This window comes from Scyliorhinus torazame, chromosome 22, assembly GCF_047496885.1.
Source record: "Scyliorhinus torazame isolate Kashiwa2021f chromosome 22, sScyTor2.1, whole genome shotgun sequence".
Lineage (NCBI taxonomy): Eukaryota > Metazoa > Chordata > Chondrichthyes > Carcharhiniformes > Scyliorhinidae > Scyliorhinus > Scyliorhinus torazame.
Genome location: NC_092728.1, coordinates 103513522 through 103526891, shown reverse-complemented (window position 1 = coordinate 103526891; position 13370 = coordinate 103513522). Strand labels below are relative to the sequence as shown.

Below are 13370 nucleotides of genomic sequence, written 5' to 3'. Positions count from 1 at the left end.
AGAAGGACAGGCTAGGAGAATGGACAAAGAAGTGGCAGATGAAATACAATGAGGTTATGCACTTTGGAAGGAGGACTTGAGGCATGGACTATTTTCTAAATGGGGAAATGCTTAGGAAATCAGAAGCACAGAGAGATTTGGGAGTCCTTGTTCAAGATTCTCTTAAGGTTAACGTGCAGCTTCAGTCGACAGTTAAGAAAGCAAATGCAATGTTAGCATTCATGTCAAGAGGGTTAGAATACAAGACCAGGGATGTACTTCTGAGGCTGTATAAGGCTCTGGTCAGACCCCATTTGGAGTATTGTGAGCAGTTTTGGGCCCCGTATCTAAGGAAGGATGTTCTGGCCTCGGAAAGGGTCCAGAGCAGGTTCACAAGAATGATCCCTGGAATGAAGAGCTTGTCGTATGAGGAACGGTTGAGGACTCTGGGGCTGTACTCGATGGAGTTTAGAAGGATGAGGAGGGATCTTATTGAAACTTAGAGGATACTGCGAGGCCCGGATAGAGTGGATGTGGAGAGGATGTTTCCACTAGTAGGAAAAACTAGAACCAGAGGCACAACCTCAGACTGAAGGGACGATCCTTTAAAACCGAGACAAGGAGGAATTTCATCAGCCAGCGGATGGTGAATCTGTGGAACTCTTTGCCGCAGAAGGCTGTGGAGGCCAAATCACTGAGTGTCTTTAAAGCAGAGATAGATAGGTTCTTGATTAGTAAGGGGATAGGGGGAGAATGCAGGAAAATGGGGATGAAAAAAATATCAGCCATGATTGAATGGCGGAGCAGACTCGATGGGCCGAGTGGCCCAATTCAGCTCCTATGTCTTATGGTCTTATCTTCTGAGAAGGAGGAACATCATCTCTTGGCAAATTCTGTCAACACTTTGAGAGGTGTCATCTTGAGTAACTCACTATCTGAGTGGTTCTCGGAATTCGGCAGGGCTGTGGAATGTTGCCAATCCTTTTTCTTACCACCATTGACTGGATCTCGAGAAACACCACACCAGATAGACATGGAGGCATCCAGTGGCCCCTTTTCTCCCACCTAGAAGACCTACCTGTCCTGTCTTGCAGACATGCCCAGCTACAGGTGAAGACTGGCAGACTAGTCAGCTTTGTAAGGTGGACTGGTCTACAAATAGGTGCCACCGGGATCTGGGTAACGAGCATCAATTCCAAGCCTACCACACCTCCAACTCTGAACGGAATTCCTCTGGAGATTTTACTTACCTAGGCAGTCTCATCAGAAAAGATAATGGGACCAAGGAGGCAAGTCTGTTCAAGGCTCGCAATGCATTTACTCGATTCCAATCCATCTAGAGGTCCCAGCAACGCAGCATGAAGACAAAGATGAGGCTACATTACAGAAATATCAAATCTGTTCTATCGTATGGGTCAGGATGCTGGACAGCCAGCTATGAGCAACATTGGATGTTGAAGGAAAATCTGCTGCATCTCCTGGCCGAGCAAGATCTCCAACTTAGACTCGCAAGAAAAAAAGCTGCCTCGCGCAGCATTAGATGTGAGATCAAGTACTGCCGACTCCGCTGGCTTGGCCACGTGTTCAGAACGCCATTGGAGAGACTAACCAAAGTGGCCCTTTGATAGACTCCACCAGGGAGGGAAGGCAAAGGCAGGCATGCCAAAGACAATCTGGTGTAGAACAGTGCTGGCCGAGCTGAGTGAGATGGGCCCTCACGGGGTGAAGATAGAAATGTGACCGAAGACAGAGAAACAGTGGGCGGAATTCTCTGATCCTGAGGCTAAGTGTTGACGGCATCGTAAACGCGGTCGCGTTTTACGACGGCGTCAACAGGCCCCCAGGAGCAGTGATCCTGCGCCCTAGAGGGGGCCAGCACGGCACTGGAGCGACTCACACAGCTCCAGCTGCCGATAGCGGTGTTAAACGGGCGCCGCGGGTCTGCGTATGTGCACTGCGGCCGGCGCGAATTTGCGCATGCGCTAGTTGGCTTCTCCGTGTCGGCCCCGACGCAACATGGCGTAGAGCTACAGGGGCCCGGCGCGGAGTAAAAGAGGCCCCCACTAGGAGAAGCCAGCCCGCCGATCGGTAGGCTCCGATCACGGGCCAGACCGCGGTGGAGGCCCCCCCCTAGGGTTGGATCACCCCCCCCCCCCCCACCAGACCGACCGCCCCCCCCCACTCCCAGGATGCACGGCAAGGTCCCGCCGGGTAGGACCGCATGTGAATGGCGCCGGTGGGACTCGGCCTATCCCGCGTGAAGAATCGCCGGCGCGGTGCGTGAATTTCGCACCCCCCCCCCCCCCCCCCCCCCCCCTGGCGATTCTCTGACCAGGCCAGGAGTCGGAGAATCCTGCCCATGGCATCAGCTCAAAGCAGCCTTGCGTTCCTCAAGGGACAAAGAGGATAAGTAAGTAAATAACGATGCCTTGGACAGTATCGAATTGGGACCCCCACAGAACACAAAACCTCTTAGATTTTGGAGTGTTGTCACTGTAAACCTCCCCTTTTCGGAAAGGAAGTATTTTCCTCCAGATCTGGAAATCCATCCTAATGGTGAAGAATCAACATTTTCAGTTTTAAATTTCAGTTCTGTTCCTGTATTGAAAGTCTTCTGTATAAACAAAGATTGTAACAAATAACCATTAACTCAGCCACCTGGCAAACATTATTGAAAGAGTTAAAAACAAATGAAACTAGTTTACAATGAATGTAGCAGCCATTTTGTGCATAGCAGGCTCCCGTTAACAACTTCTTCAAGTATATACTTCTCTCTGATAATTTTGCCTGGGGATGTGGGTCAGGAGAACGCCACGGAGAACAAGAATGTGGACGTGTCACGGGAGTGTCCCTTTAAGAAAGGTTTTTGTCTTAGCACATGGCTTCAGTGATGTCATTTTGTGGGTGGAGCTGAGCTGTGGCTGAGAGATTTTTTTTTAAGTTTCATTTTCAGTTTGACTGCTGTGGACTCGGAAAGAGAAGGACGTGTTTTTTTCCTATCTTTCTATGTTTTCCAGTTGTTCCAGTTAAAAAAAACATTGATTATAACTACCTGCTTTAGTAACTTAGAAGATATAGTTTGCTTTGCGGAAGGAGTTAAATCTGCTGGTGAGACGGGGTCAGAATCTCAGGGAATGCAGTCTTATTCAAGTGAGAATGCAGAGTGCTAGGCCAAGCCCTTGAAAAGGTTTTTTTTTGGTTTATTGGATTTTGTTTCTGAATTGGAACAGTTAAGAGGGTATTCATTAAGTGTTATACATAGATTACTGTAGATGTGTGGTCTCTATGTTTGTAATTGATGAAAATTCTTGCTGGGTGTTTATTTATATATGTTAACTAAGTTATTAAGAATAAAGCTCGTTTTGATTAAGGTGAATCACACCTGAAGGGAGGGCTCTTGCGCTCATCCTAGCCAAATTCTGTGGTTAGCAGAGTTGCTTCACAGTGCCAGGGTCCCAGGTTCGATTCCCGACTTGGGTCGCTGTCTGTGCGGAGTCTGCACGTTCTCCCCCCGTGTCTGGGTGGGTTTCCTCCGGGTGCTCCGGTTTCCTCCCACAGTCCAAAGATGTGCAGGTTAGGTGGATTGGCCATGATAAATTGCCCTTAATGTCGAAAAAGGTTAGGTGGGGTTACTGGGTAACGGGGATAGGTTGGAATTGGGAGCTTAGGTGGGGTGCTCTTTCCAAGGGCCGGTGCAGACGCGATGGGCTGAATGGCCTCCTTCTGCACTGTAGATTCTATGATTCAACAAAAAGGTTGTAGGTCAGGTGGACTGCATAATATACTTTGGAGTTTCTAAGCCCTGCCCATAACAGAAGTCACGTACCATTATGGAGTGGGTGAGGCGAATATAACGTACACATTTAAGGGGGATCGACAACATGAGGGAGAAAGGAATAGAAGGATGTGGTGATAGGATGAAATGAAATAGGATGGGTAAATGTGTTGGTGGAACGTTTACACTGGCACAGAGCCGATAGGCTGAATGACCTGTTTCGGTGCTGTAAATTCTACATAATCTCAGAATAGGTTCCTAATATTCTCCAGGATTATTCTCATTTGTGTTTATACTAAGTGAGCAGGTTTTCAGTATAATGTTAAGACAATGTTTCCTGTCTCAGTCATCACAACATCTGCACTTGTACGAATTTGCTTTTTAAAAGAAATTCCAATTAAGGGGCAATTTGGCGTGGCCAGTTCACCTACCCTGCTCATCTTTGGGTATTGGTATCTGCTGTCCTTGTCCTTCTGTGTGGTAGAGGGTTTGGAAGGTGCTATCCGAGGAGCTTTGGTGAGTTCCTGTAGTACCTCTTGTAGATGGTACACACGGCTGCTACTGTGCGTGGTGGAGGGAGTGAATGTTTGGGGTGCCAATCAAGGGGCTGTTTTGCCCTGGATTGTGTCAAGTTTCTTGAGTGTTGTTGGAGCTGCGCTCATCCAGGCAATGGATGATAGTATTCCATTAATCTCCTGACTTGTGCCTTGTAGGTGGTGGACAGGCTTTGGGGAGTCAGGGGGTGAGTTACTCGCTGCCTAGCCTCTGACTTGTTCTTGTAGCCATACCATTTATGTGGTTAGCCAACTATCCAGAAGGTGGAATCAGTCCCGGGAGTCTTCTAGGATCCCATTAGTCATCCCCACTGGACAAGAAAATGCCAGTAGGATTTGTGATTGGATTGTTGTAGTTAAGCTTAGTTCTCCCATTGTACGGAATGCTCTCTAATACTCTCCATGGCAACGCTTCCGCCAATCAGAGTTAACTTGACAACCAATTAACCCTCTTTCCTCCTGCAGGATACATTGTTGCGATTGTCTGTGAAATTTGGTATTCTTGTATTTGTCCTGATAGGTGCAAGACAAAAAGATTCAGCAATAGGGTCTCTCTGTTCAGCAGCATTCAAGTGCCGTACCAAGTGGTAGACTGCTCTCTTCGGATGGGTTAATGGACAGTAATCAGGAGCAGTAAACACGGCTGAATTGTTTCCGGGCCTCCGCCAAGCAACAAAGTGCCCTTATCATCACCCAGACATCAATAATTCAGCATAGACCCAGTGCAAATGGGAAAACCAATTGACCACCTATAGATAACGACTTAACTAAAATGGCACAGGTCGCAAATTAACCTTCAATATTCCTTTCTTCTTCAAAACGTCGAAGAGATGGGGCGAATGCAGAAGAGAACATTAAATTAAAAAAAACATTTCACCAGCGAATTAAACGGATTATTGTCCAGGATTGGCTGTGAAGGACTTTAGGATGTCTAGATGCCGTGAAAGGCTCCACATAAATGCACACCTCCCTCTAACTCTCCCCACGCTGTTCTCTCTCAAGCAAATGGTGCAGAGTTTACGGCCATTATTGGCAGCGTCAAATACTTTACAACATAAATCTGCATCAACAAAAGAATTGTCGGCTTTGATCAAATTGATGGACATTCATTACCTCACACTCAATACCTCAGCAATTAACTCATTCCTTACCTCACACTCATTACCTCAGCAATTAACTCATTCCTTACCTCACACTCATTACCTCAGCAATTAACTCATTCCTTACCTCACTCATTACCTCAGCAATTAACTCATTCCTTACCTCACACTCATTACCTCAGCAATTAACTCATTCCTTACCTCACTCATTACCTCAGCAATTAACTCATTCCTTACCTCACACTCATTACCTCAGCAATTAACTCATTCCTTACCTCACACTCATTACCTCAGCAATTAACTCATTCCTTACCTCACTCATTACCTCAGCAATTAACTCATTTGTAACCTCACACTGATTACCTCAGCAATTAACTCATTTGTTACCTCACACTCATTACCTCAGCAATTAACTCATTCCTTACCTCACTCATTACCTAAGCAATTAACTCATTTGTTACCTCACACTCATTACCTCAGCAATTAACTCATTCCTTACCTCACACTCATTACCTCAGCAATTAACTCATTCCTTACCTCACTCATTACCTCAGCAATTAACTCATTCCTTACCTCACACTCATTACCTCAGCAATTAACTCATTTGTTACCACACACTGATTTTTTTTAAAATTTAGAGTGCCCAATTCATTTTTTCCAATTAAGCATGGCCAACCCACCTATCCTGCACATCTTTGGGTTGTGGGGGCGAAACCCACGCAAACGCGGGGAGAATTGCAAACTCCACACATGACAGTGACCCAGAGCCGGGATCGAACCTGGGACCTCAGCGCCGTGAGGCAACAGGGCTAACCCACTGCGCCACCGTGCTGCCCCACCTCACACTGATTACCTCAGAAATTAACCCATTCATTACCTCACATTCATTACCTCAGCAATTAGCTCACTCGTTATCTCACACTGATTACCTCAGCAATTAACTCATTTGTTACCTCACTCATTACCTCAGCAATTAACTCATTCATTACCTCACGCTGATTACCTCAGCAATTAACTCATTCATTATCTCACACCGATTACCTCAGCAATTAACTCATTTGTTACCTCATGCTGATTACCTCAGCAATTAACTCATTCGTTATCTCACACCGATTACCTCCTCAATTAACTCACTCGTTACCTCAGCAATTAACTCACTCGTTATCTCACACCGATTACAGCAATTAACTCACTCATTACCTCATACTGATTACCTCAGCAATTAACTCACTCTTTACCTCACACCCATTACCTCAGCAATTAACTAATTCGTTATCTCACCCTGATTACTTCAGCAATTAACTCATTCGTTATCTCACACAGATTACCTCAGCAATTAACTAATTTGTTACCTCACATGGATTACCTCAGCAATTAATTCATTCCTTACCTCAGCAATTTCACTGTAGCAACACTTCACATTAAGCAAGCACTTTTATCTTGAGAAATGTCCCAAAGATACTTCACGGGAGCCCTCACAAAAACAAAACCTCAGCACTAACCCACATAAGGAGGTGTTAGGGTCAACGGTCAAAAACCTTGTCACAGAACCATGTCTGAAAGGAGCACCTTAAAGGAGAAAAGATATGCAGAGGTTGAGAGGAGGAATTCTGGAGCTCAGCACCTCGGCAACGGCAAACACGATCGTCATTGGTAAAGCGAGGATGATCCTAGATGCTGAAAGTTACTAATCCATATCTGCCAATGACACAAAGATGGGTGGGATTGGAAGCAGTTTGGATGGAAGCTGAGATATTGATGGACAAAACTCCAACAACACTAAAGAAGCTTCACACCATCCAGGACAAACATGCCCACTTGATTGGCACCCCTCCCACAAACATCTACGCCCTCCACCACCGACCCACAGTGGCAGTCACGTGTACCACTGCAGGAACTCACCAAGGCTCCTTCGACAGCACCTTCCAAACCCGCAACCTCGACCATCTAGAAGGACGAAGGTCGCAGACCAATGGGAACACCATCACCTGGAAGTTCACCTCTTGAGACCCGTACCATCCTGATTTGGAAATATATCGGCCGTTCCTTCCCGGTCACTGGGTCAAATCCTGGAGCTCCCTCCCTGACAGCACAGTGGGTGTACCTACACCTCAGGGACTGCAGCGGTTCAAGGCGGCTCACCACCACCTTCTCAAGGGCAACTAGGGATGGGCAATAAATGCTGGCCGAGCCAGCGATGGCCACAACCCACAAATTAATAAGAAAATAATGACAACTGGATTTTAACAGAGGTAAAAATGAGGGCTACCATATTTGTGGATAAAAAGGACAGAACAGAGTTCCTTCTAAATGGTGAAAAGTCTGAACCAATGGCTGTCCAAAGATACCTGGAGGGGGCAGGTATGCAGGTGTTGGACTTTATATCCAGAAGACTAACATACAAAGGAGTAGAATTTATGGTAGAGCTTTAAACATCCCTGGTTAGGCCATGCCTGGAGTTACTCTGAGCTGGTATGTGCTCCATATCGCAGGAAAGGTGTATCGGCCCTGGGGGAAGTGCAGGATAAATTTAGCAGAACAATACCTGGACACCGAGGGTTAGCACGTGAGGAGAGATTACAGAACAGGCTGAATGGCCTGTTTCGTTGCTGGAAATTCTACATAATCTCATAATCTCAGACTAGGTTCCTAATATTCTCCAGGTTTCTCATTTATGTTTATGCTAAGCGAGTAGGTTTTTAGTATATGTTAAGACAATATTTCTGTGGTTAAAGGGTGATTGAGGGGCATCACGTTAGCACAATGGAAAGCGAGAGAGAGAGGCGAGGAGGGGAGTGAGGCGAGGAGGGGAGTGAGACAGAGAGGGAGAGAGTGAGAGAGACAGAGAAGAGAAGAGAGAGAGGGGGGGAAACAGAGAGAGGGGTCTGAGGAAAGAAAGAGCGAGAAGGGAGTGAGGGGGAGCGGGGAATAGAGGGCGGGAGAGAGAGGGGAATGTAGAGTTGGAAGGGGAGGAATAGGGAGAGGGAGAGGGCCAGAGAGAAAGAAAGAGAGAGAGAGTGTGTGCGTGTGTGTGGGAGGCTGAGAGGAAGGCCAAGAGGGAGTGAGAGTGAGAGTGGAAGGGGAGGGCAGGAGGGGGAGAGAGGGAGGGGGAGAGAGGGAGGCCAGGGTAGAGGCGGAGGGCAGGAGTGGGAGTGGACAGGGAAGAGAGTGAGTTTGCGAAAGAGAGAGAGAGAAAGAGAGTGTGCAAGAGAGAATGAGTGTGAAAGAGGGAGGGAGAGAGAGAGAGAGAGAGAGAGAGAAAGAGAGGGCGAGGGAGCGGAAGGCTGGGGGTGAGATGGAGGGCGGGAGAGGGAGGGCAGGAGAGAGAGAGACACTGAGAGTGAGTTTGAGAGAGAGGGGGAGAGAGAGAGAGAGGGCAAGGGAGAGGAAGGCTGGGGGAGAGATGGAGGGCGGGAGAGGGAGGGCAGGAGAGAGAGAGACACTGAGAGTGAGTTTGAGAGAGAGGGAGAGAGAGAGAGAGAGAGAGAGAGCGCGAGCAAGAAGGCAAAACGCACTTTAATATTTTCAATATCTACAATACATTAAACTGTGACAGCTATATGCTTTTTCCATCAATCTTTACCCTTTCTAAATTATTCTGGCAGTTATTAATAAAAGTGCCCCGGAGTTCTGGGTAAAGGAAGTAGCGAAAAGATTTTAATAGGAGACAGGAGGATGAATGAGCAAAATACTAAAAAGATAATATTCTTTCGGTGGATTTTGAATTCACAGCGAAGGAAACAAAAACAAAATAATTCGGAATAGGCGCTCAGAAAATGGGAGATTTTCACCTCCCTCACACTGGAACATTCCCTTTAATTCCCACAGATTAATTTTCATTTTTAAGTAGGACAATTAAAGAATTCTAACCCCCTGTTGCGGAATGACAGAATCTGTAATTATCAACCGTTCCCTGGGTTACAATTTAGTTTTGCAAAATGTCACTGAAAGTGACTCCTGGCTCACAGCCAGTGACCCCTGACCCCTGGTCCAGTGACCCCTGATCCAGTGACCCTGTGATGTTTCATCGTTGTGCGTGGCCAGTTTTCTCAATACATGGCGTCTTTCGATTTTTTTTTTATTTTAATTTTTTACACACTCGGTGTTTAACACGTGCCGCCGTCCTGGGTGTCACCTGTGATTGTGCATAAGGGCAGCTGAGCAGGAGGGCCCCTCGATCCAGCAGCCCTCTGCACCCCTCCCCCCCCCCCCTAGCCCGTCCCATCAATGCCCACATCCACAGCAGCAAGTTCCCAGAGGCATACTGCACACACGAGCAAATTGCAGCCTCCCACAGAGCTGCCAGCCACTGATGAGAATTTCACTGCGAGGATACACAAAGTAGAAACACCAGCTTATATAATCAGTCTATATATCTCTCTGTCTCCAACCCCCCCGCCCTCGATTCCACTGGGGACATAATCAAGGCTGACAGAGGGAGTGCTGCACTGTCAGAGGGTCAGTACTGAGGGAGTGCCGCACTGTCAGAGGGTCAGTACTGAGGGAGTGCCGCACTGTCAGAGGGTCAGTACTGAGGGAGTGCTGCACTGTCAGAGGGTCAGTACTGAGGGAGTGCTGCACTGTCAGAGGGTCAGTACTGAGGGAGTGCTGCACTGTCAGAGGGTCAGTACTGAGGGAGTGCTGCACTGTCAGAGGGTCAGTACTGAGGGAGTGCTGCACTGTCAGAGGGTCAGCACTGAGGGAGTGCCGCACTGTCAGAGGGTCAGCACTGAGGGAGTGCTGCACTGGCGGAGATGCCTTCTTTTGGACGAGAGGTTAAATCAAAGCCTCTACCCGCCCTCTCAGATGTGCGTAAATCTTTTTAAATGTCTTAACTAAGAGGAAATCTGAGGCGAGAGGAGAGCAGGCATCCTACCTCTGCTGTACAAGCAGCTGTGAAGGAAATTCGGGATGTTTCCCAATGACCATACAGGAAGTGGGGGGGGGGAATCCATGAAGATTCACAACATCAGGCCAGTTAGAAATGCCTCTCTGAGCCAAATAGCCTAATGATATTGTCAGTCAGAGCTTGCATGAGAAATGGACACCAGAGAGAAACCAAAACAAGTTTTCCTGTAATTCAGCAATGGCAAATACATTGGGATGCATCGCAAGAAACTGCAGAGTGTGGTGAACTCAGCCCAACGGATCACACAAGCTCGCCACCACTAAGAACACTATTCACAACGCCCTATGCTGCTCTTGCTCATGTATTTGCTTTGTTTGGCCCCTTGTTCCGCACTGTAACCAATCACTGTTTGTCGATGTACCATTTGTCAATGTTCTCTGTTGATTATTCTTGTGTCTACTATGTACGGACTGTGTACGTTCCCTCGGCCGCAGAAAAATATTTTTCACTGTACTTCGGTCCATGTGACAGTAAATCAAATCAAATCAAATGAGGGGGGAGAGGACAGATTGGATACATCACAAGAAACTCTTCCAGGTCTGTCAAGGCACCAGGAGGGAGCAGTGAAAGGTTCCTTGGTGCAGGCTATCATATCCCTGGACAACATTAGGGGGTTAATGAGTCAGAGATTATATTGTACCCAATGACATTCCTCAATTTGCAAAGTGGGTTGGAAACTAATTGTCTGAGAAAAAAATGCTGGACTCTCAAAGCTGAACAATGTGCCTGCAGTGCTGCCAAGGACAGAGCGGGATTGCAGACTGGAATACCGTGCAACAAACCTGTCCCCCCGCCCCCTCCCCCACCTCCCTGCACACCATTTCCCCATCGGGTGTCTGACCCGATGCCTGCTGCCATTCGCCCACTCCCACCCCCAGTCCCCAGTATCCATTACAATGGATCCATTACATTACTACTTATTTATTTCCTGAAGCCAAGTGATACCGTTGCTCATTTGCTGAGTGTTTGAGATCGAGTAACTGCAGCGAGACCTCGGTCAGCACGAAACACAGGGATAACCCACCAAGAACATAACAACAGGAGGAGGCCATTCAGCCCCTCGAGTTTTCGTCAGTCGGCTGATCAGGAACGCAACTCCACCTGCCCTCCTTGGTGTCATAATCTTACCTTCATAATCTTAACCAATCTCAATGCTTAATTGAACCTCACCCCTGCCCCCAGCATCAACAGCATTTATTTTAGGGGGGGGGGGGAAAGAGTTTCAGATTTCCACACCCCCTTGTGTGACAAACGTTTCCTGATATCATCCCTGAATAGCTCTCATTTTAAGGTTTTGAAATGAATGAATGAAATTCGCTTATTGTCACGAGTAGGCTTCAATGAAGTTACTGTGAAAAGCCCCTAGTCGCCACATTCCGGCGCCTGTTCGGGGAGGCTGGTACGGGAATCGAACCGTGCCGCTGGCCTGCCTGGGTCTGCTTTAAAAGCCAGCGATTTAGCCCAGTGTGCTAAACCAGCCCCTGTGTCCTTGTTTTGGGAGTTCTTTGAGGAAGTAACAAGGAAGTTAGACAAAGGATGTGATTTATTTAGATTTCCAGAAGGTCTTTGACAAGGTGCTGCAGAGGAGACTCTTAAATATGTTAAGAGCCCATGGTGTTCAGGGTAAGATCCTGGCATGGATAGAGGATTGGCTGACTGGCAGAAGGCAGAGAGTGGGGATAAAGGGGTCTTTTTCAGGATGGCAGCCGGCGGCTAGTGGTGTACCTCTGGGCCCACAACTTTTTACAATACACATTAACGATCTGGCAGAACAGAGAACATTACGGCGCAGTACAGGCCCTTCGGCCCTCGATGTTGCACCGACCTGTGAAACCACTCTAAAGCCCATCTACACTATTCCCTTATCATCTATATGTCTATCCAATGACCATTTGAATGCCCTTAGTGTTGGCGAGTCCACTACTGTTGCAGGCAGGGCATTCCACGCCCTTACTACTCTCTGAGTAAAGAACCTACCTCTGACATCTGTCCCATATCTATCTCCCCTCAATTTAAAGTTATGTCCCCTCGTGCTAGACATCACCATCTGAGGAAGGTGGCTCTCACTGTCCACCCTATCCAATCCTCTGATCATCTTGTATGCCTCAATTAAGTCACCTCTTAACCTTCTTCTCTCTAACGAAAACAGCCTCAAGTCCCTCAGCCTTTCCTCATAAGATCTTCCCTCCATACCAGGCAACATCCTGGTAAATCTCCTCTGTACCCTTTCCAATGCTTCCACATCCTTCCTATAATGCGGCGACCAGAATTGCACGCAATACTCCAAATGCGGCCGCACCAGAGTTTTGTACAGCTGCAACATGACCTCATGGTTCTGAAACTCAATCCCTCTACCAATAAAAGCTAACACACCGTACACCTTCTTAACAAGGAACTGAAGGCACGGTTGCTAAGTTTGCAGATGATACAAAGATCTGGAGAGGGGCAGGTCGTATTGAGGAAGCAGGCGGGCTTCAGAAGGACTTAAGAACATAAGAACTAGGAGCAGGAGTCGGCCATCTGGCCCCTCGAGCCTGCTCCACCATTCAATGAGATCATGGCTGATCTTTTGTGGACTCAGCTCGGAGGGGCCAGCTGGAGAGCTGGTTAAACAGCTCAGCACCTCCGGCAGTGCAGCACTCCCTCAGCACCGCGCTGGTGCGCCAGTCCAGATGTTGGTGCTGAAGCAGAGGTGTGGGGCTTGAACTCAGAACCTTCGGATTCAGAGGCGTGAGAATGGCTGGCACTGTTTGTAACTGGTTTAACTCTTGGGGATCTCACCGTAAGGGGTCCCAGGTCCAAACTCACTGGCAGCGTCAATCATATACTGGCCCAGCAGCTCGCCATTGGTGATCCGGGAGGGGATCTTGCGATCAAGCTTCTCGTAAAGGAATTCTTCAATTCGAGCACCTGAAGGGAGTGAAGAAACTGGATTAGAGTCGGCTTGTTAACTTGCTTCAAGCTCAGAGATCATTGACCCACTGCTGCTGACCCCTGTGCCTATAAAACTGTTCAACTGCTATCAGGAGGGTATAGTGAGGGGCATAGCTATC

General features: G+C 47.7%; 1 protein-coding gene across 6 annotated transcripts in view; it reads right to left on the bottom strand.

Annotated features, from left to right (window-relative positions):
* The window catches only part of LOC140399294 (endophilin-B2-like), a 134890-nt gene that overhangs the window by 52578 nt on the left and 68942 nt on the right, over nucleotides 1-13370 (bottom strand). For all 6 annotated transcript variants that reach the window (XM_072488784.1, XM_072488781.1, XM_072488783.1 and 3 more), the window contains exon 3: nucleotides 13099-13227. In XM_072488784.1, the coding sequence (XP_072344885.1) occupies nucleotides 13099-13227 (129 nt within the window). The remainder of the gene's footprint in view (nucleotides 1-13098; nucleotides 13228-13370) is intronic.